This window comes from Myxocyprinus asiaticus, chromosome 7, assembly GCF_019703515.2.
Source record: "Myxocyprinus asiaticus isolate MX2 ecotype Aquarium Trade chromosome 7, UBuf_Myxa_2, whole genome shotgun sequence".
NCBI classification, from domain to species: Eukaryota; Metazoa; Chordata; class Actinopteri; order Cypriniformes; family Catostomidae; genus Myxocyprinus; species Myxocyprinus asiaticus.
Window position 1 is genome coordinate 39,462,692 of NC_059350.1, and position 23,498 is coordinate 39,486,189.

The 23,498-nt window shown below is 38.2% G+C and overlaps 1 protein-coding gene across 3 annotated transcripts; it reads left to right on the forward strand.

Moving 5' to 3' along the window:
• Positions 1–201: 201 nt before the first annotated feature.
• On the forward strand, positions 202–23,496 carry LOC127444122 (myotubularin-related protein 7-like). Of its 3 annotated transcripts, none has more exons than XM_051703327.1 (14): positions 202–440; positions 1,074–1,193; positions 4,417–4,579; positions 6,581–6,738; positions 7,769–7,897; positions 8,019–8,153; positions 8,465–8,597; positions 8,695–8,804; positions 13,231–13,356; positions 13,450–13,499; positions 19,190–19,390; positions 20,044–20,178; positions 21,104–21,230; positions 21,936–23,496. In XM_051703327.1, exons 1-14 carry the CDS (start codon positions 417–419, stop codon positions 22,260–22,262), a joined length of 1,938 nt encoding a protein of 645 aa, XP_051559287.1. In that variant the 5' UTR covers positions 202–416; the 3' UTR covers positions 22,263–23,496. The 3 variants fall into 3 exon arrangements, with proteins under 3 accessions (XP_051559287.1, XP_051559289.1, XP_051559288.1); XM_051703329.1 differs by having other exon boundaries at positions 21,104–21,258; positions 21,936–22,086; XM_051703328.1 differs by having other exon boundaries at positions 21,104–21,290; positions 21,936–22,082.
• Positions 23,497–23,498: the final 2 nt, after the last annotated feature.

Consider the following 23,498-nt stretch of genomic DNA (forward strand, 5'->3'; position numbering starts at 1 on the left):
CCAGTCACGTACTCTAATTCAAACGAATGAGCCAAGCCTTCTTCTAAATTGCATTCTTTAATTCGTCATTTTACTAGAGCCCACCTACCAATGGCTGCATTCCAACCAATCATGTCGGACTATTGAGTAAACGTCACATAATATCATTAATATTCATGAGCCACTCCTTCACTATACTAGGATTCGTAGCGTGCGGTCCTGTGTGTATGACCACCGTGTACAAGACTAAACAGCGGCTCACAACACATAGACAAGAACTATGGCTAGAATCACGATACCTGCTGGCCATCCCAATATGAAATGATGTGTTTGTAACCAACATGCGACGTCCGGCTTTGTTCTTCTGACTGAAAAAAGACCTAACTCCCCGGTCGGTTCGGATTAATTTTCCGCGCATCATTTGGACGGGTTTTAGGATGGAGCACATCAGAACACCAAAGGTAGCGCTGTATTTCTGATTGCCTTTATGTCCTTTCCTTTATTATTAATAAACGCTCGCTACGCGACATTAATCCGTCCCACCTCTTTCCTTTGAATACTTTATTCTTTATTAAAAAGGTAATATTTGTCTACCAAATGATTTTTCAGCTAAATAAATTACTTCGCAGAATAAACTCGATGATAGGCCACAATAACAGCCCCCCATCTTCATTCACCCAAAGCCTTGTAATAAGATCTGAATTATGTTTGGCCTCCCTCAACACAGCTAATGCGACATGAGAGTCAGCAGATCTTACAATTTATTTTTTAAATGCATACATACGGTATCAGTATCATGTTTCACGATTTTATTGTGCTTAAGTTTGAATTCATGCATCTTTGGGCAATTATGTAGGTGGCTGATCTGGGCATGACTATGCGCGTAGCCCTAATTTCATCATAATGTAAAGGATATTTTAAAATGTGCTTTTATTGTTCAGTCAAAACAGTGAGAAACACTTCTAATATGACCTATTTCGTTCGTTATCCTTTTGATATTCCTATCCAACTGACAAAATAAAATGTATATCACAAGGCACTACTTGGTAGCATAGAGAAATTATCTAATTGTATAATGTGTCTTGTTCCTCCAGGTGGAAAATGTGCGTATGATTGATAGACTGACCCCCAGGAAGTCTATGGTGGGAACATTGTACCTCTCCTCTACTCACACTATATTTGTGGAGAACACAGAGGCACGCAAAGAGACCTGGGTAGGAATCGAAACTGGTCTCAAACTCTTCCATGCCAACAATGAAGCTTCCTCTTGAAAATAACCCAACTTACTTAAACCTTCTTGGTCTTGTTTGTGTCTTTCTAGCTAAACCCAAATTAAAGGGATAGTTTACCCAAAAATGAACATTTTCTCATCAATTGCTTACCCTCATGCTGTCCCAGATGTGTACGACTTTCTTTCTTCTGCTGAAAACAAACGAAGATTTTAAGAAGAATATTTCAGCTCTGTAGGTCCATAGAAGTGAATGGTGACTAGACCTTTCAAGCTCCAAAAATCATATAAAGGCACCATAAAAGTAATCCACATGACTCCGGTGGTTAAATCCATATCTTCAGAAGTGATAAAATAGGTGTGGGTACGAAACAGATTCATATTTAAGTAATTTTTACTACAAATCTCCTCTTTCACTTGTGCAGCAATGACAGCTTTGCAGATCCTTGGCATTCTAGCTGTCAGTTTGTCCATTTCACCCCACGCTTCCTGTAGCACTTGCCATTGATGTGGCTGTCTTGTCGGGCACTGCTCACGCACCTTACAGTTTAGCTGATCCACAAAAGCTCAATGGGGTTAAGATACATAACACTCTTTTCCAATTATCTGTTGTCCAATGACTGTGTTTCTTTGTCCACTCTAACCTTTTCTTTTTGTATTTCTGTTTCAAATGTGTTCTTTTCTTTGCAATTCTTCCCATAAGGCCTGCACTCCTGAGTCTTCCCTTTACTGTTGTACATGAAACTGGTGTTGAGCGGGTAGAATTCAACGAAGCTGTCAGCTGAGGACATGTGAGGCATCTATTTCTCAAACTAGATACTCTGATGTACTTATCCCCTTGTTTAATTGTACATCTGGCCTTCCACATCTCTTCCTTGTTAGAGACAGCTGTCCTTTGTCTTTGAAGGCTGTAGTGTACACCTTTGTATGAAATCTTCAGTTTTTTGGCAAATTCAAGCATTGTATAGCCTTCATTCCTCAAAACAATGATTGACTGATGAGTTTCTAGAGAAAGCTGTTTTTGCCATTTTTGACCTAATATTGACCTTAAGACATGCCAGTCTGTTGCATACTGTGGCAACTCAAAAACAAACACAAAGACAATGTTAAGCTTCATTTAACAAACCAAATAACTTTCAACTGTGTTTGATATAATGGCAAGTGATTTTCAAGTACCAAATTAGCAATTTAGCTTGATTACTCAAGGATAAGGTGTTGAAGTGATGGCTGCTGGAAATGGGGCCTGTCTAGATTTGATCAAAAATGACTTTTTTGAAATAGTGATGGTGCTGTTTTTTACATCAGTGATGTCCTGTCTATACTTTGTGATCAGTTGAATGCCACTTTGGTGAATTAAAGTACCAACTTCCTTCCGAAACAGCTAAATCTGTACATTAATCCAAACTTTTGGCCCCAGTGTATATTTGAAGCAAAAAAGTTATCCAACACTTATATCACCCTTGTGAAAAACTAACTGTCCCCTTAAACTTAATAGCTGTTTGTGCCACCTTTAGCAGCAACAACTGCAACCAAACGCTTCCGATAACTGGAGATCAGTCTTTCACAATGCTGTGGTGGAATTTTGGCCCATTCTTCTTTCAGAACTGCTTTAGCCATATTGGAAGGTTTTTGAGCATGAACTGCCCGTTTAAGGTCCTGCCACAGCATCTCAGTCAGGTTCAAGTCAGGACTTTGATTAGGCCACTTTAATTTAGCTTCTTTTGAGCCATTCAGAGGTGGACTGACTCCTATGCTTTGGATCATTGTCTTGCTGCATAATCCAGTTGTGCTTGAGCTTCAACTCATGGACTGATGACCGGATTTCTCCTTTAGGATTTTCTGGTAGAGAGTAGAATTCATGTTTCCCTTAATTATTGCAAGTCGCCCTGGCCCTGAAGCAGCAAATCATCCCCACACCATCACACTACCACCACCATGCTTGACCGTAGGAATGATGTTCTTTTTGAGGAATTCTGTGTTTGATTTTATGGCAGATGTAACAGGACCCCGTCTTCCAAACAGTTCCACTTTCGACTTATCAGTCCACAGAGCATTCTCCCAAAAGCTTTGAGGATCATCAAGGTGTGTTTTGGCAAAATTCAGACAAGCCTTAATGTTCTTCTGGGTAAGCAGTGGTTTTCGCCTCGCCACTCTTCCATGGATGGCATTTTTGGACAGTGTCTTTCTGATAGTGGAGTCATGAACAGTGACTTTATTGATGCGAGAGAGGCCTGCAGTTCCTTGGATGTTGTCCTTGGCTTTTTTGTGACATCCTGGATGAGTCGTCGCTGTGCTCTTGGAGGAATTTTGGAAGGTGGGCCACTTATGAGAAGGTTCACTACTGTGCCAAGTTTTCTCCATTTGGATGGAGATAATGGCTCTCACTGTGGTTCTTTGGAGTTCCAGAGCCTTTGAAGTAGCTTTGTAACTCTTCCCAGACTGATGTATTTTAATCACCTTTTTCCCGCGCACACTTTTTCCCATAGTGTGCTGCTGAGTGAGACCTTTTAGCCAACTTTATGCTGCTGTAAAAGTTCTATTTAGGTGTTGATTTGATTGAACAGGGCTGACAGTAATCAGGCCTTGTTTGTGTCTGAACCCCATTATGAATTCAGTTTCATAGATTTGGGGATTTAGTAACTAAGGGGCAAATACTTTTTCACACAAGCCCAGTTGGTATTGGATAACTTTTTGCTTCAAAAAATAACATTATTATTTAAAAACTGTATTTTGTGTTTACTCAGATTGCCTTTGTTTTATGTTAGATTTTGTTTACATTTTTGAAACAATTTAGTATGAGATATTCACAAAAACCGAAGAAATCAGCAAATACTTTTTCACAACACTGTATATGACATATATTAAACCACTGGAGTCATATGGATTTCTTTTATGCTGCCTATTATGTTATTTTTGGAGCTTCAAAGTTCTGGCCATTCACTTTCATTGGAAGGACCTACAGAGCTGTGATATTCTTCTAAAAATCTTTGTTCATTTTTGTGGGAACTATCCCTTTAACATGTCTTTACTTAGCTGTGGTCCTAAGTATACAAAATAAAAGAAAACAATCCAGAATTGAACTATTACTGAGGATTTCTCTTGCTCTATCTGTCTAGATCCGTCTTTCTGTCTAAACTTGTCTACTTAACAGTATAGTCCAAAAAAGTTTCCTGAAATTAGCTTTGACTGAATCACTCTTGTTCTGCTAGGTTCTACACAGTTTGGTTAGTACTGCTGAGAGACTCCCGACAAACCCGTCTGGTAGTCCTCTTATAATCCGCTGTAAGAACTTCCAAGTGTACCGATGGCTGATCCCGCAGGAAAAGGACTGCTTAGATGTGCAGGCTTCCCTCACTCGTCTTTCACGCCCAGGTGAAGTAAAAATGCCCAGTTGAAAAAACATATTCTACACAAATCAGAGAGTTTTAAATATATAACATGGTGCCTACAGAGAGTTATGCAATAAATGCAGAATGTTGAAGGTATTGGTGTAGTATACACTATCATTCATCACACATTTTTACGTATTTTAAAAAGTAATTACGGGGGTGGGGTATCCTCTGGGGGCAAAACCCCTTAGCTCTTCCAACCCTAGTAATGCTCCTACTTGAAGCCCTTGTGTCTCTAGTCTAATGTTAAATCCTGTGATTTAATTTTGTAGCCAGGATAGGAAATTATCAATTACATTTTCAATTAAATTGGCCAAGTACTATATTTAATAAACAGATTTGAGCAAAATGCTTTAATCCTCTGTAATGTGAAATTACAAATCCTACTATGGCAAAGGATAAAGTCATAAATATTAAATATTTATGACTTTTGTGACATTGCTTGTTAAACTTTTGAGGCTATATGGAATATATATTAGCCTTCAGTCCTCTTAGTGAAACAGTGATTTGACTTTTAGGGTTTCATTTATTTTTTTTAAACATGTTTAAGGGCCAGTTTCTAAAATAAGTTTATTTCTTGGATTAAAAAGTGTATTTGGTGGATGGATTATTAAGTAAAATTGTCTAAAAATAAGGTTAACTATTGTCTAGGGACCAGTTGCTAGAGTCCACATTGAAAATCAAATTTAAAACTTGAAACAAAACAATACATTTTAGGATTTTGTAAGATGTTAAACAAAGAAAAGTTATAAAGTAACATGAATAAGAAAAAATGACGTTTCTGCACTATTTCTGGTCATTAATCAAACAAGCAAATTTGTGACACTGACCATGTTAACTCCTTTGTACCAAAGGTAAATTTTCCTTGCTTTCATTGAAGCACACAAGATGCTCTGGAGAACATATATAAATCTGATATATGGCCATATATGTATAAACACACAAAATAATATTTCATATATTTGAGCATATATCTACAAAAAGAAATTCCAATAGTATTTTGGAAAATATATGTTACATAGTGTATATGAAAACTTATATTTTTGTATTTTGAAATATAAAAAAAAACAGTGAAACCCATATATGAACATATATTTTATATATGCGCTTTGTATATCTTGCCATTTATTAGATTTCTGTATTCTCCAATCATGCTGGGAAAACATGGAACACATCTGTGTTTCAGTGCACATTTAAACTCATATTGTTATGCTGCTGATAATACAATTTGTAAAAAAATCTGTATTCAATTATAAGAATGTAAAACGGAATCCTTTTCACAAGTGCACTCAGTCTTTTAAACCCCACTGTATTAAAGGTGCTGTAAGCGATTTTAGCCATTCTGGAATTTCCACATGTTGAGCTGTTGGATTAGCCACGCCCCCTCTTTCCAAAACCTGCACTCCAAAGATACCACATGAACTTTAATGAGACCGACACTGAGCCGAAGTGGTTGTCAAAACAACAGCAGCAATATAGCGCCCTCAACTGACAACTGTAATGAACAACATGGCATAAAAATGACATTAAGCTTCAATAATGTGCTGCAGTTACAACATTATGAGAAGGTGCTAAATGATTGACAGGCAAAAAGCATCAGAGGACACATTTTTGTTTTCTGTTTACAAAGTCTAGAGCTGTCACAGAGACCGGTGAGATATCTCAAGACACTTATTTCATCGATATCTTTCAGGGAGTTTGACATTTTTTGCATATCTTTCCATAAAAAAAAAAAAATTGGCAAAGCATGAATAATGCTCCATAAAATTGCAGATTTTTTTCTTTTCTGTGAAAGATAACACTGTGCCTTTTTTTGCTCAGACATTGTTCGGGCTTAGCTATTGCATCACAGTGCATGATGAAAATAGAGCATGTGTGCAAATCAGGCGACTTAAGAGCAAAATTCTATGGAGATTTGTACGTTTCACCCATGGGACTTGTACACTCATTAACTTCCAACATATCTCTCTCTCTTTCTATGTAGAGCACTATGGAGAGCTGTTTTGCTTTTTTTTTAACCCCAACTTGAAAAAAGACTTAAGGGAAAAGGCCTGGGGCTTCATCGACCTGAAGGCAGAATTCAGCCGAATGGGAATACCCAGAAACCTCTGGCATCTTACAGAAGCAAATCATGAATACAGAGTCAGTATGACCTCAGAGCTCTGTAATAATTATTCCTCCTTTATTACAGGACCAATGAACATAATTTCTTTTTCCATGAAAATCAAGGCATCGGTTTTTGAGTTACGCCTTATTTCACAGAGTGAAAATCAATTAAATTAATTAAAAATGAAGTGTGTCATTTTTTCATTGTTAAATCGTAAAAATACTCCTATCCTAATTTAAAAGTGTTGTAAGCGATTTAAGCCATTGTGGAACTTCCAACAGACCTGCTGCAGGACTTAATTTTATCGATTGGGAATTGATTGGATTGTGAAAAGTAGGCTTTATGTACCAAAATGGTATAGTGTATGGAGGGAAAGGTTTGAAAAGTAAGATGGATTTGTGATGTCAGCTAAAAAGGGGAGTCGTTACAGAGGCAGAACAATTTACTATATTTTTATAAGATTAAAAAGCCCCAAAAAAACCCATTTGGAATAACGTTCACTGAGGAATCCTGCACAATAATACCAGAAATGTGCATTAAAAAAAAGTTAATGTTGACTTAGTTTACCCACAAATGAAAATTCTGTTCTAATTTACTCACTCATGTCATTCAGTATCTTGGTCCATCTTTTCACTAACTTTTTCTTTCTTTAAAGCTTAAAAAGGAGCCAAAAGTATCAAAAATAGTCCATGTGGTCCATGTCATATTCATGCAAGAACTTGCTCTAAAAAGTTCTTGCATGAACATGCAATCCACTGTGAATGAGCTTCTCACATACACTAATGATCGTGCAATGGACGTCAAGATTTTCAATGACAAATTACTTAATTTTAGGTATGAGCTGCACGTTTCTGCAATGCTTTTATGATACTTTTGGGTCTTTTTTAAGCTTTAAAGTAAGTATCAACTGTCATTGTATTGAAAAGATGGACCAGAATATTCATTAAAATATATTGTTTTGTGCTGGGTTTAGAACAACATGAGGGTGAGTAGAATTGACATTTTTGGGTGAACTATTCCTTGAATGTAAAACAATAGTTCTAATCAGTATATTTCAATTGGCAGCTGTGTGACACTTACCCGTCGGAGCTGTTTGTGCCAAAGTCAGCCTCACCTGCTGTCTTTGTGGGCAGTGCCAAGTTTCGGAGTCGAGGACGTCTTCCTGTTCTCTCCTACTTCCATAGGGACACCAGTGTAAGTGCAGAATGGTCTTCTTTAAAGCTTTAAGTGTCTTAAGCCTATGCAGGCTTCTCACATTTTACACCAAACTAAATAATAGGTTGAGCTGAATGTCTCAACACCATTGCTTTTCTAGGCATCTATCTGTCGGAGCAGTCAGCCACTCTCTGGTTTCAGTGCACGTTCCTCAGACGATGAGCAGATGCTGCAGGCCATAATGAAGTCGAACCCTGTCAGTGAGTTCATGTATGTGGTGGACACAAGGCCAAAGGTGAGAGGTCCCAAAAAACAAGTGAAAAGACAGGTTAGACAGGCTGTTGAGATTTAGATGACATCGTTTGAAAGTCGTCTAAGCTAATTGTGGGGGGAATTCACCTGAAAACAGCATTTAAAGCGATAATTCCCTCAAAATAAACATTCTGTTATCATTTACTGACCCTCATGTTTTTTCAAACCCATATGACTGACTTTCTTTTGTGGAACACAAAACGAGATGTTAACCTTTTCAGTTGCATTGCATTTTTTTCCATAAATAATAATTATTGTCATGACTTTGAAACACTGTACTGTGATTATTTCCAGCTGAACGCCATGGCAAATCGTGCTGCAGGGAAGGGCTATGAGAATGAAGACCACTACGCTAACATAAAACTGCAGTTCATCGGCATAGAAAACATCCATGTCATGAGGAACAGCCAACAGAAGCTTATAGATGGTAGATGGATTAATATTTACTTCTATTACACCTTATTCAGCAGATGTTTGTTTTGTTGTCCATATGAAAAATGTCCATTTCTGTCCTTGTGTTTCAGTTGGCGATCTTGTATCGCCCTCCATGAGTGATTTCCTGTGGGGTCTGGAGAACTCTGGGTGGCTCAAACACATCAAAGCGGTGCTAGATGCTGGAATCTTCATTGCTAAGGCAGGACCCCTAAGAAAGCTTTAAATTAAAGGCAGTAATTCTAAATGTAAACAAAATAGCCCAGCATAACACTTCAAATTATACACAATTGAAATTGTTTTGAGGTTTTTTTTTTTTCTGAAGAAATTATTGAATAGTTTGACACACAAATTAGTGACTAGAAATTAGCAGTTAGTGGTCAGCAACTGTAAAATGCAATACAGTGGTACAGTGATGGTATCAGATGGTTATATCATGGTATTATTATATATACTATGGTAATTAATTATCATCTTATTTATGTTCTAACTTGATGTATTCTAAGGTACTTAAAAAATGCAATGGTACTACCATTGTACATGTCCAAAGAATAGTCTTTAAAGGAATAAAAGTTAAGCTTAATGTATGTTGAATATCACAGAAAATATTTTCGATTAGTCCCTTATTTATATACAGTATATACACTGATTAGCCAAAACATTATGACCACCTGCCTAATATGCTGTAGGTCCTCCGCGTGCCGCCAATACAGCGCTGACCCACCGAGGCATGGACTGTACAAGACCCCTGAAGGTGTCCTGTGGTATCTGGTACAAAGACATTAGCAGCAGGTCCTTCCAAGTCCTTGCAAGATGCGAGGTTGAGCCGCCATGGATCGGACTTGTTGGTCCAGCACATCCCACAGATGCTCAATCAGATTGAGATCTGGGCAATTTGGAGGCCAGGGCAACACCTTGAACTCTTCATCATGTTCCTCAAACCAGTCCCGAACAATGTGTGCAGTGTGGCAGGGCGCATTATCCTGCTGAAAGAGACCACTGCAATCAGGGAATACCATTGCCATGAAGGGGTGTACCTGGTCTGCAGTGATGTTAAGGTAGGTGGCATGTGCCAAATTGATGTCCACATGAATGGCCGGACCCAGGGTTTCCCTGTAGAAAGTTGCCCAGAGCATCACGCTCCCTCCACCAGCTTGTCTTCCCACAGTGCATCCTGATGCCATCACTTCCCCAGGTAAACAGCGCACGCGTACACGGCCTTCCACGTGATGTAAAAGAAAACGGCACTTATCGGACCAGGCACTTCCGACGTTCACGCTGTGCCCATTGTAGGCGCTTTTGACGAGGACAGGGGTCATCATATCCACTCTGACCGGTCTGTGTCTATTCAGTCCCATACGTAGCAGGGTGCTATGCACTGTGTGTTGACACACTCCTCCTGTATTCATCATTAAAATTTTATGTGACTTGTGCAACAGTAGACCTTCTGTCATTTCGGACCAGACGGGATGGCCTCCATTGCCTTCGTGCATCGATGAGCCTTGGGTGCCCATCACCCTGATGCGGGTTTGTGGTTTGCCACTCTTTGGACCACTGTCGGTAGGTACTCACCACTGCTGACCGGGAGCACTCCAAAAGCCTTGCCGTTTCAGAGATGGTCTGACCCAGTCGTCAGGCCATAACAATTTGGCCCTTGACAAAGTCGCTCAGGTCTTTACTCCTGCCCATTTCTCCTGCATTCAACATGTTGACTGAGAACTGATTGTTCGCTTACCATCTAATCTACTCAGACCTTGACATGTGGCCTTGTTAGGTGATGCTCAACATTATTCACTTCACCTGTGAGTGATCAGTGTTTTGGCTCATCAGTGTGTGATGACACACACACACTAATATATATATATATATATATATATATATATATATATATATATATATTACACATACAGTTGTGCTCAAAAGTTTGCATATCCTGGCAGGATTTTGGCATTGATTTTGAAAATATGACTGATCATGCAAAAAAAAAACTGTCTTTTATTTAAGTATAGTGATCATATGAAGCCATTTATTATCACATAGTTGTTTGGCTCCTTTTTAAATCATAATGATAACAGAAATCACCCAAATGGCCCTGATCAAAAGTTTACATACCCTTGAATGTTTGGCCTTGTTACAGACACACAAAGTGACACACACAGGTTTAAATGGCAATTAAAGGTTAATTTTCCACACCTGTGGCTTTTTAAATTGCAATTAGTGTCTGTGTATAAATGGTCAATGAGTTTGTTAGCTCTCACATGGATGCACTGAGCAGGCTAGATGTTGAGCCATGGGGAGCAGAAAAGAAATGTCAAAAGACCTAGGTAACAAGATAATGTAACTTTATAAAGATGGAAAAGGATATAAAAAGATATCCAAAGTCTTGAAAATGCCAGTCAGTACCGTTCAATCACTTAAGAAGTGGAAAATTTGGGGATCTCTTGATACCAAGCCAAGGTCAGGTAGACCAAGAAAGATTTCAGCCACAACTGCCAGAAGAATTGTTCAGGATACAAAGTAAAAAAACAACAACAGGTAACCTCAGGAGAAATACAGGCTGCTCTGGAAAAAGACGCTGTGGTTGTTTCAAGGAGCACAATATGACGATACATGAACAAAAATGAGCTGCATGGTCGAGTTGCCAGAAAGAAGCCTTTACTGCACCAATGCCACAAAAATGCCCGGTTACAATATGCACAACAACACCTTGACATGCCTCACAGCTTCTGGCACACTGTAATTTGGAGTGACGAGACCAAAATAGAGCTTTATGGTCACAACCATAAGCGCTATGTTTGGAGAGGGGTCAACAAGGAAGAATACCATCCCCACTGTGAAGCATGGTGGTGGCTCACTGATGTTTTGCGGGTATGTGAGGTCTAAAGGCACGGGGAATCTTGTGAAAATTTATGGCAAGATGAATGCAGCATGTTATCAGAAAATACTGGCAGACAATTTGCATTCTTCTGCACAAAAGCTGTGCATGGGACACTCTTGGACTTTCCAGCACGACAGTGACCCTAAGCACAAGGCAAGTTGACCCTCCAGTGGTTACAGCAGAAAAAGGTGAAGGTTCTGGAGTGGCCATCACAGTCTCCTGACCTTAATATCATCGAGCCACTCTGGGGAGATCTCAAACGTGCGGTTCATGCAAGACGACCAAAGACTTTGCATGACCTGGAGGCATTTTGCCAAGACGAATGGGCAGCTGTACCACCTACAAGAATTTGGGTCCTCATAGACAACTATTACAAAAGACTGCACGCTGTCATTGATGCTAAAGGGGGCAATACACAGTACTAAGAACTAAGGGTATGCAGATTTTTGAACAGGGGTCATTTCATTTTATTCATTGTTGCCATGTTTTGTTTTATGATTATGCCATTCTGTTATAACCTACAGTTCAATATGAATCCTATAAGAAATAAAAGAAATGTTTTGCCTGCTCACTCATGTTTTCTTTAAAAATGGTACATATATTACCAATTCTCCAAGGCTATGCAAACTTTTGAGCACAACTGTATATATAAAAATCACAGTTTGGATTTAAATAAGCAGATACTTAAGAGTCTATGATTGGATCATTATTGCAGTGATTAATATGTTTCAGCTGGCAACTATTATTTTAACCCTAACTGATGTAGTGTGTAGCTTCTCATTTCTTAAACAACCATGTCAGAAGATGTATCCCGTGGTCGTGGAAAAGATGTTACCATGTTTAAGAAGGGGGAAATTATTGGCCTGCATCAAGCAAAGAAAACAACTAAGGAGATTTCTGAAGTCACTGGAATTGGGTTAAGAACTGTCCAATGCATTATTAAAACCTGGAAAAATAATGGTGAACCGTTCACAGAAAAAATGTGGTCGGAAACAAATCTTGAATGATTGTGATCGGAGATCACTAAAACGCTTGAAGTCACATCATAAAAAATAGACAGTAGAACTCACGGCTATGTTTACTAGTGAAAGTAAGAGCATTTCCACATGCACAATGCAACGAGACAACGGGACTAAACAGCTGTGTGGCCACTTGATGGTGAGGCTAATCTGAAAAAATTACTTCAATTTGCTAGGGAGCATAAAGATTGAACTGTGGAGCAATGGAAAAGTGGTCTATGCGAGTAATGTGGTCTGATGATTCCAGATTTACCCTATTCCAAAGTGATGGGTGCGGCAGGGTAAGAAAGGAAGCGCATGAAGCGATGCACCCATCATGCATAGTGCCCACTGTACAAGCCGTCTGGAGGCAGTGTTATGATCTGGGGTTGCTTCAGTCTGGTATTTTATCACACTAAAGTCATGTAGAACAGAGATTTTATCACAAAATGTTATCAACACATGCAATGTTTACGTCTTGTGGCAATGCATTTGAAAAGATGTGTATTTTAGCATTTATGGACTGGTCCCATTCACATCCATTGTAAGTGTCTTACTATAACCACAATTTTTGCTTTTTTTTTTTTTGTTTTTATTAAACACGGGATGTCTAAAAATGTTTTGTGGTAATCAACATTATACCACAAATGCTGTCGATTTAAGATTAACTTGTATCGAATTCAGAACATTTCTTTTACAGAAACAGAGTATGATTGCTGTAATCACACATCTATTTATGTGTGTGTCCACAGGCAGTGGCAGAGGATGGAGTGAGTGTTCTGGTGCACTGTTCAGATGGATGGGACAGAACAGCTCAGGCGTGTTCAGTGGCTAGTGTGCTACTAGACCCATACTACAGAACTATCAAAGGGCTGATGGTAAAAATACACTGGATTATGATTTTGATGATGGTCTATTTTTTGGGGGGGGGTTTGCCAGTGTTTGATTTGAGCATCTTTCTTTGCTTCTAGGTTCTTATAGAGAAGGACTGGGTGTCATTTGGACACAAATTTTCCCACAGGTTTGTGCTTTACATTTCACTCCCATGAGATTTGTGAGTTTCTGACCTTACATGTTGGACATTCCACACAAATTGCTTGAATTCAGTTCCTTGAATTGAGTAATTGATTGAAGAAGAGTTTTCTGTGAACCTTCTGTCCTGTGTACGTTGTACAGTTATAACATGTGAGACCAGAAAAGGCATAATTTCTCAGTCCATTGCAGTACTAATCCATAGCATGACTTAAACCATCAGTCATGGTGTATGCAGTGTTAGACTGAGAGTATCTGAGTTTCATAAGTCTGCAAGACTTCCAGATATGTCGTCATTTTTAGTGTATCAAAAAGATACTAATTATTGTCCTTGAAATCAAATTAAATGTCAACATGAAATCAAAATGGAACCTATTTCCTGGTTTTATTGTGATTTTTCAGTGCACGTTATTCAGGAAAAAAAAAAAGGAAGAAAACGTTTATCAATTTAATAACTCTCCGCCTTTGAAATGGTGGAGCATTTCAGGGGTGGAACAATTGTATTTTACCACTAGACAGTTATTTAGGCATTATTTTAGGCTACTGCTTTAGGCAATACAGCCTTTCTAAAATCTAGCCAATAATTAAAAGAATGTTCCGGGTCCAATACAAGTTAAGCTTAATTGACAGCATTTGTGGCATAATGTTGATTATCACAAAAACAAATTTAGACAAAAAAACAAAACTCTGGGCTACAGTGAGGCACTTAAAATGGAAGTGAATGAGGCCAATCCATAAACGTGAAAATACACAAGTTTCAAAAGTATCCCTTGTGAAAAAATAATATACTTAAGCACACTTTATTCTTGGGTGCTTCAGTATACTAAAGTGTATTACTGGCAGACTATAAATTGGTATACTTAAAGTCTGCTAAATTGGAACAACTCATTTTGTACTTAATGCACTTTAGTTTGCCAAAAGTAGTGCTGTGGTGCAACTGAAGATGTGTTAAGTATACTTGGTTGTGCTAAAATGGAACCATTTCAAGTATACTTTAGTACACTTTAAATATCCACCCTTGTATTTAATTTTTGAAATACACAGAATTTACTCAGTGTGAACTTATAATGTATTTTGGTGACATTACAATTGCAACTCCATTACACTGTAAGAGTGCTGGATATACATTAATGTTATACTGATAATATACTGCTGGCCCACACACAACTGAATTTCAGCTAGCATTAATATATGTACTTCTGGCACTTGCATTAGTAGTATTATTGCATGGGTATTACTGTGAAGAAACGTAAAGGACCAAACATTTTGAGTCTTAAACTACTTTTAATCAACAATGATAACGCTGAAGTATTACACTTAGTATTTCACTGATCAAAGCAACACTAATCTCACCCAGGGTAACTACAAATATATATATATATATATATACATACACTATATTGCCAAAAGTATTCGCTCATCTGCCTTTAGACGCATATGAACTTAAGTGACATCCCATTCTTAATCCATAGGGTTTAATATGACGTTGGCCCACCCTTTGCAGCTATAACAGCTTCAACTCTTCTGGGAAGGCTTTCCACAAGGTTTAGGAGTGTGTTTATGGGAATTTTAGACCATTCTTCCAGAAGCGCATTTGTGAGGTCAGACACTGATGTTGGACAAGAAGGCCTGGCTCGCAGTCTTCGCTCTAATTCATCCCAAAGGTGCTCTATCGGGTTGAGGTCAGGACTCTGTGCAGGCCAGTCAAGTTCTTCCACACCAAACTCGCTCATCCATGTCTTTATGGACCTTGCTTTGTGCGCTGGTGTGCAGTCATGTTGGAACAGGAAGGGGCCATCCCCAAACTGTTCCCACAAAGTTGGGAGCATGGAATTGTCCAAAATCTCTTGGTATGCTGAAGCATTCAGAGTTCCTTTCACTGGAACTAAGAGGCCAAGCCCAGCTCCTGAAAAACAACCCCACACCATAATCCCCCCTCCACCAAACTTCACAGTTGGCACAATGCAGTCAGACAAGTACCGTTCTCCTGGCAACCGCCAAACCCAGACTCGTCCATCAGATTGCCAGATGGAGAAGCGTGATTCGTCACTCCAGAGAACGCGTCTCCACTGCTCTAGAGTCCAGTGGCGGCGTGCTTTACACCACTGCATCCGATGCTTTGCATTGCACTTGGTGATGTATGGCTTGGATGCAGCTGCTCGGCCATGGAAACCCATTCCATGAAGCTTTCTACGCACTGTTCTTGAGCTAATCTGAAGGCCACATGAACTTTGGAGGTCTGTAGCGATTGACTCTGCAGAAAGTTGGCGACCTCTGCGCACTATGCGCCTCAGCATCCGCTGACCCCGCTCTGTCATTTTACGTGGCCTACCACTTCGTGGCTGAGTTGCTGTCATTCCCAATCGCTTCCACTTTGTTATAATACCACTGACAGTTGACTGTGGAATATTTAGTAGCGAGGAAATTTCACGACTGGACTTGTTGCACAGGTGGCATCCTATCACAGTACCACGCTGCAATTCATTGAGCTCCTGAGAGCGGCCCATTCTTTCACAAATGTTTGTAGAAGCAGTCTGCATGCCTAGGTGCTTCATTTTATAGGCCTGTGGCCATGGAAGTGATTGGAACACCTGAATTCAATTATTTGGATGGGTGAGCAAATACTTTTGGCAATATAGTGTATATATATATATATATATATATATATATAGAGAGATATAGATATAGATATATATATAGATAGATAGATAGATAGATAGATATAGATATCTATCTTTTCATAACATAAAACAACATATTTATCATTAAGCTGAACTCAAAACATAACTATATCCCCAGTTACTTTTAAATGTTAGTTAATAAACCCCCCAAACAGTCCCTAAAACCTACACTGACCTACCTCATTAATTATGCAAACACAACAGCCAATATCAAGTCCCCAGCAGAAATATCAACAGACGTTACAGTATATTCCTGGAAAGGACTGTAATTCAATGTAGTTTTAACGCCTGACATTTTATTAAAATAGGTAAATGTGCCATTTTGCCCTTTGCGCAAAGAAAAGTGAAACAAATGCAGACATCTGATTGGTCCATCTAATCACTGATCTACAAATGCCCTGGACTGAAAGTAGCTAACTTGCGGCTAGTAGCCAGAAATTAAAGCGGATGAGGCCGTGCTGGCTAGCTAGTTGTCACTGCCATTCTGTGTTATTTGTAGTCATGTGTAGAACCATAATAAGATGCTTTGTTATACACTATTATAAGTCCAGATGTGTATGTAGGTAGTTATAACTTACATGATATGACTTGCGTGATAGTTGTATAATGACCATATGCTGTTGGCACAATGTTAACAAGCAAATTAACAGTGTTTTCCATTCTCCGTTGGTTTTTTGTTTATTCTTTCAAGAGGGAAATTTGTCTTACTTTGAATTAAGACAAGTTTGATATCAAAAATCAGTCATGAAGTCGGCAACATTAGACAAAGTAGGATAATGAACAAATATTGCTTTGAATCCCATTATTGGGGATAATGAAATAACTTCTTTTCCCTTTTTCTCCCAATTTGGAATGCCCAATTCCCAATGTGCTTTTTAAGTCTTTGTGGTCGCGTAGTGATTTGCCTCAGTCTGGATGGCGGAGGACGAATCCCTGTTGCCTCTGCATCTGAGACAGTCAACCCACGCATCTTATCACGTGGCTTGTTGAGCGTGTTGCTCAACCACATTATACCGACCATGAGGAGGTTACCCCATGTGACTCTACCCTCCCTAGCAACTGGTCCAATTTGGTCGCTGGTATTCAAACTAGTGAACTCCAGGGGTGGTAGCCAGCGTATTTTACCACTGAGCTACCCAGGCCTCCTGATGAAATAACTTTAACCCTTAACACTTCAAGTCACACAATGTCGAATGCAATATGCTGCATTAAAAATGGTTAAAACGCAGGGAATTCTGTACTTGGGTAACGTTGTTGAATGCAGATACAAACAACAAAAGACTGATTGAGACTGATTTAATAGATACATAAAGAGGAACCTATACACAAGAACACACAGTTGAATCAATTCAGTGTTCCAGTAGTATCATCATCAATGGCATAACAGACAGCATTTCATTTTGTTGAACAAAATGTTTGCGCAGCAGTTTATGTGAACTGAAAATAATGACAAGCACATAGTCTCTCTCCATGCATGCAGATATAAATCTTTTTCGTTTGATTGCGTCAACATTTGAACTGTGCAAGGGACAGTTTTTGACTAATATTTATTTAGATAACTAATCATTGTGATTTTGACAATCTTGGCAGCTGTTCTGGTATAAATTGGGTGTACAACACACTCTGCATACTGACTAGTTAATGTTGTTGTGATGATGTCACAACCAGCCAGTTTGAGACAGTATACAGTATATATATTAGGAAAATATTTCTAAGTCATCTTACTCATATTTTTCTGTGCTTGAAGAACATTATTATGACAATTGCTTTTAACACTGTTCAAACAAGTTGTAGAATCATAAAACAAGTTGTAGATGGAAACAAGCACCTAACCTGTGTACTTTCATAAAGTAGACTATATTTGAACTTAGTGTATACTTCTAATTGCATTTGTAAAAGCTATACTGTTTTAACACTTCATTTGTAATGATCAAAGTATCTCTGTGTGCATTTTGAATAAAGCATTAAATAAGTGCAATTACGTGGTACTTTCATTTAGTTAATAGATATGTTAATGTATTTGTAGTATACTTATCATGAAATAAATGTATTTTAAATACAATTTGGTATATAACTTTTTCTCTAGGGATAGCTACAAGTCGTAAACAATATGTGTGTTAAAATAACAATCGCCAAGTAACTTTTTTTGTGTAATGTTATATCCAATTTTACAACTTTGCTGCCAAGACGACGTAAAGCGTAAAACTTAAAACGACAATAAAAACGATGATTTAAAACAAGTTAATACTCGAGTAATACACAAGTTTTAACAGAAAAAGTGTTTTTATAAAATTATATGTTTTACATTTGTCTTTTTAAACCCTCCAAAAATTGGCCCCAATCACTTTCATTGTGCCTCAAGTGCCTCACTGTAATATTTTTTATTTCTTTTTTTTTTTTAAGGAATGTTTTTAAAAAACATTTGTGCTAATCAACATTATGCCACAAATGCTGTCGATTGAGCTTAACTTTTATATAAAATGTTCCTTTAACGTTGCTAATAGTTGATATTCGTTAGTGTAATAAAGGTTACAGCAATGGCAAATAACAATTTTAAAACGGAGCATTACCATTGGGATACATTGAGATGCTCTTGAAAGGGAAGTTGACCTTCAGCCTCCACGTCCTGGTCAATAAACCTCTCAAAAGCAGGTGCTGGCAGTGTTTCAGGAGAGAATGTCATTCACAATCGGTTGAAAACTGGCATTCTGGTGTGACTCCATTCTGCTATACAACACCCACTTTCACAATCCCATTCAAGTCCAAATCTACATGTTTTCCCCATTGAATATCCTTTTTCACACAGAAATACATTACATTATGGAAGTAAAATGTGTTGGAAATTCTGTTTTATGTTGACTTTAATGGTTATATGCTTAAAAATCTGCTATTCTAACATGCTGTAATTGCATAATTACAATACCTCTTTGTCTTTGTATGCTTTCTGGTGTAACTCCTGTTCTGAGGTACAAAATCATTGTGCATCTTCTCCAATCAGGTATGCTCACCTTGATGGTGACCCCAAGGAGGTTTCTCCTGTCATGGACCAGTTTCTGGAGTGTGTGTGGCAGCTAATGCAGCAGTTCCCCTGTGCATTTGAGTTCAACGAGCGATTCCTCATACAGCTACACACATACATCTACTCCTGCCAGTATGGGAACTTCGTCGGGAATTGCCAGAAAGAGAGGAGAGACTTGAAGTAAGAACACCAACTATAGTTGTGTCATAGAATCTTCACAGACACATAGATGTTCATAGATGTTTATACTGCAAAGACACAGGGAGTTAATGATTTGCCAAATTGTTTTGCACAGTGATCCATGAGAAAACCATCTAGACTGAACATAATAGTGTTTCTATACTACTTTGTCAGTCAGAAACATCTGCAGAGATCAATAATTAAGGTTAAGATCAAACCTGTTAATTAAAACTGTTTTAAATGGATAGTTCAACCAAAAATGAAACTTCTGTCATCTACTCACCCTCATGTTGTTTCAAACTCAAATGACTTTCATTCCTCTGTGGAACACAATAGGAGATGTTAGATGAATGTTGGTCTCAGTCACCATTCACTTTTATTGTATGAAAACTATGCAAAGAAAGTTAATGGTGAGTGAGACTAACATACTGTCTTACATCTCCTTTTGTGTTCCACAGACAAAATAAAGTCATATTGGTTTGGAACTAAATTAGGGTGAGTAAATAATGACCAAATTTTAATTATGGGTGAACTGTTCCTTTAAGATGAGATCAAGTTCCAAACTAAATGTAATGCAGCTGTCCAGTATTGCTGTTGAACCAACATGGTTTCAGTACCTAGTTTGTCCTTTCAATTTCCCCTTGTGCATACAGGTTACATGAGCGAACACACTCTTTGTGGCCTCACCTGTGGGAGAACCGGGCAGAATACACAAACCCTCTGTACAGAACAGACCACAGCCAGACACAGGGTGTTCTCAAGCCTCTAACCACTGCCTACTGCTTCAAGTAAGCCAACCAGACCAAAACAGCCCTGATTCCTGTACATTATTATTGAACCTTCTTTCACTTCCTCTTGTATAGTGTTCATGTCACATACTTGCTTCTGAATTGCTTCAGAGGTGACAAAGCTCCTTAAGAATGACTAGGTGAAATGAAAGTTAATTGGGCTTGTATTTCAAATCATTTGCAATGACACCTTTGCGCATTCTCTTCCTTCCAGAAAGGCACTTAAACTAAAAGTGAAGTTTTAAGCAAAGAAAAATCTGTTTTCTTAATTACTCATTTTTGTCTTAATGGCATGACTGGCTCATTTGTTGGCTTAATGTTTTTTTTTTTTTTTTTTTTATATGAATTATAAGTGGTGCTAAAGCAAGAATCACTACTACTATTTGCTCATATTAGGGTCAGGGATTTGAATGAACCCCTAACTTTAAGGGTGCACTCATTTTCTGTAGTTTTCCTCATTAAACTTCCTATTCTGTTTGGTCATTTTTGACTGAAATTAATTTTTTCGGTGTAATAAAAATGGTTGATTCAATAAGTCTAAGTGGTCATTGAAAAAAAAAAAGCGACACCTCAGCTGTTCGCGGTCAAAATTAACCGAGCATAGCAATGCCTTGGAACCCACCATAAACACCCTAGCATCAGGATGGCGAGTTTTGCACAGGCAAGCCCCACTCGCAGTTTCTTTAGAAAAAAAACAAAAAATCGAATCGAATTCTAAAGTCTAATTTATTTAGATCATTCAATCTCAAAGATTTGATTAGATTTAAAAATATAATTACATAATAAGAATACACATTTAATTGCAAACACATAATAACATCAAGAATTATGTCAAATAACCATATCACAAGCTAGCTCATTTGTTCAAGAACTCGGGAATATAACTTGACTGAACTGATTTTAGCACATGGAACTGATCTTCTAGGTTTTGGAAGGGGATGTACGGCCATGCAGATAAAAGCATGGCATCAAACCAGTCTCCAGCAGATTGCCTGAATGCTGTGAGGGAGGAGTCACAGCAACTGGAGGAGGAGCTTATCACCCACCAGGAGGTACCACGGGAGACGGACGCTGGACAAGGCATACACATGCATGCATAAATATCACATACAGTATGAATCATAAAGCACTTTTAAAACATAGCTATTATGGTAATGCCAATAGTTAACGCTGTTTAATAGTGGTTAATGTTTTTATAAAAAAAAGTCAATAATAGTAAATAATGCTAGATTTCTAAAAGAGTTACCATTGGGATATTTCAAGATGCTCTCAGCAGAGAACTTGACTACAGCTTACTCATCCCGGTCAAAATTTTTAAAGTGGGTACCAGTAGTGTTTCCATAATCGACTACAAACTTGCATTCATTCGGGCATAGCAAGACCACTTTTTCTTATCCAGTCAGTTTCTGATGGATAAAATTAAGTCCTGCCCCACTTTTTTTTCTCATGAAATTCATCACATTATAGAAGTTAAATTGGTTGCGAATGCTGTTTCATGTTGGCTTTAATGCATAACTTTTTCACATAACTGGCCTTCCAGTACCCACCTAACAGCATCTAACTCTAGTTCCTCCAGTATATCAGTATGAAATCAGTTGCTTACATCATTTATATAGTTCAAAACTCGAAAGCAAACTGGCAAGTCTGGACTGAAATCCTCTCTTTTTGCCGCACTTATGTTGAACTGACCTACCCTACCATCTTGCTTCTTCCCTTGAAACACTGACCATACCTGTGTTTGCTTCATACCTAAACAGAGACTTGCCCAGCTTAAGGAGAAGAAAGCTCCAGGGGGGAGGAAGACGACCAACAGGCTGTCTGAACGAGTCCGCCGTCCAGTTCCAAATGAATGCGAACTTGGCAGCCCTCTAGACTACTTCACCACCACCAGAAGCGAGACACACCCACCTTCGTTCACACTGCCGCTAGAGCCAGCAGCCTCGCCCAAGTGCGATGACCCTGATGCCCTTTCAACTTGCAGTGATTTCGAGTCAGGTGTTGCTGACCTCAGCAGCCACTCCTCTAGTGCTGGGGATGATGCTAAGGACCCAGATTCTGATGAGGTGGTCAATACAAATGCTTGAACAAAAATACAACTGGTAACAATGAGGGACATAAGCACAGTAACGGGTAGCGAATTTCAAACTGCTGTTTTTTTAATGTTATTATATATTTTTTTTTTAAATCTCTATTTTAATTTATATTTAAGTATGCACACATATACATATATCCAAAGTGGTCTAGCAACAAGCCCTTATTTCCATTATGTTAACATCTTATTTACTTACTTCACCATCTGGTCCTTTAAACCTTCAGTATGAGTCTTTATAATCTCCATAAATATAATCTTATAAATACTGGAAAACCTACTACATTCGCAGTGTACAACAGAGCACGCTGTGAAATACTGTATCCCACAACACAATGTACTCAACCTTTTCCAGTGTAACAAATGAAGTAATCTGCCACAATTTTTAACCATCACATTATTAACTCTTGGCAGTCAAATTAACTGAGTTGAGACATTTTAAAAATTGGTTTTAAAAACAAAAAACAAATGTTTTTATCTTGCTGAATTAACGTGATGAAGTCATGTGACATGTAGTGTACTGCTGTTTTGAAATGTTTATCGTTGCATAATACATTTTCACATACAATTTAAAAAAATAGTAGGCAGTATACATTGTACACTGTGCTGTATTCTAGTATTCCATTCGGTACATACCCCATGTCTTTGAAAAAAGACTGTACCTACCAAAACCATATTCCAGACTGTTTTCCTCACTTGTATTCAGAGGAAGACTTTAGGTTAAGAATTGTTGAACATGTTAAACAAGAACTGGATGGCACCTATACAATTTTCCTGTGTATTATTAGCATAATTGAGACAGACAATCAATACTTGACAAATCTGTGTGATTAACATTTTAACTGGACCACTGGATTAGAAACACAGATTTGTCTGGAAAATAATAAACATTTCAAGGGTGAATGCCCTCAATAAAATGTTTGCTACTCTGCAAATAAAACTAAAGACTTGTTATATCTAGAGTCAATTTCAGAGCATTTCCCTCAACTTGTTAAAAATGCTAGAGCTCAATTTGAAGTTATTTGTGCACTTTTCTGACTACTTTATAGAGAAACAAGGGGCCGTGTACACCGAATGCATTTTTGTGTCTGTCTGCACTGTTTTTTCATAAAGCAGGAGCATTTGGGTTTTAAGACACTGTATCAAGTTAATAGAACTTTTAAAATATAACTGCATTTAGCTTTTCATCATGCATCTTCACACTTCAACTTCTCTTCGTGAGCGGCAATCT

What these genes read in the sequence shown, in the direction of transcription:
- LOC127444122 (XM_051703327.1), top strand. Translation starts at nt 417, where the DNA reads ATGGAGCACATCAGAACACCAAAG. An exon ending in CACTCGTCTTTCACGCCCAG is followed by an intron (nt 4,580 to 6,580) that starts GTGAAGTAAAAA and finishes CTTTCTATGTAG; the next exon opens with AGCACTATGGAGAGCTGTTT. An exon ending in AGCTTATCACCCACCAGGAG is followed by an intron (nt 21,231 to 21,935) that starts GTACCACGGGAG and finishes ATACCTAAACAG; the next exon opens with AGACTTGCCCAGCTTAAGGA.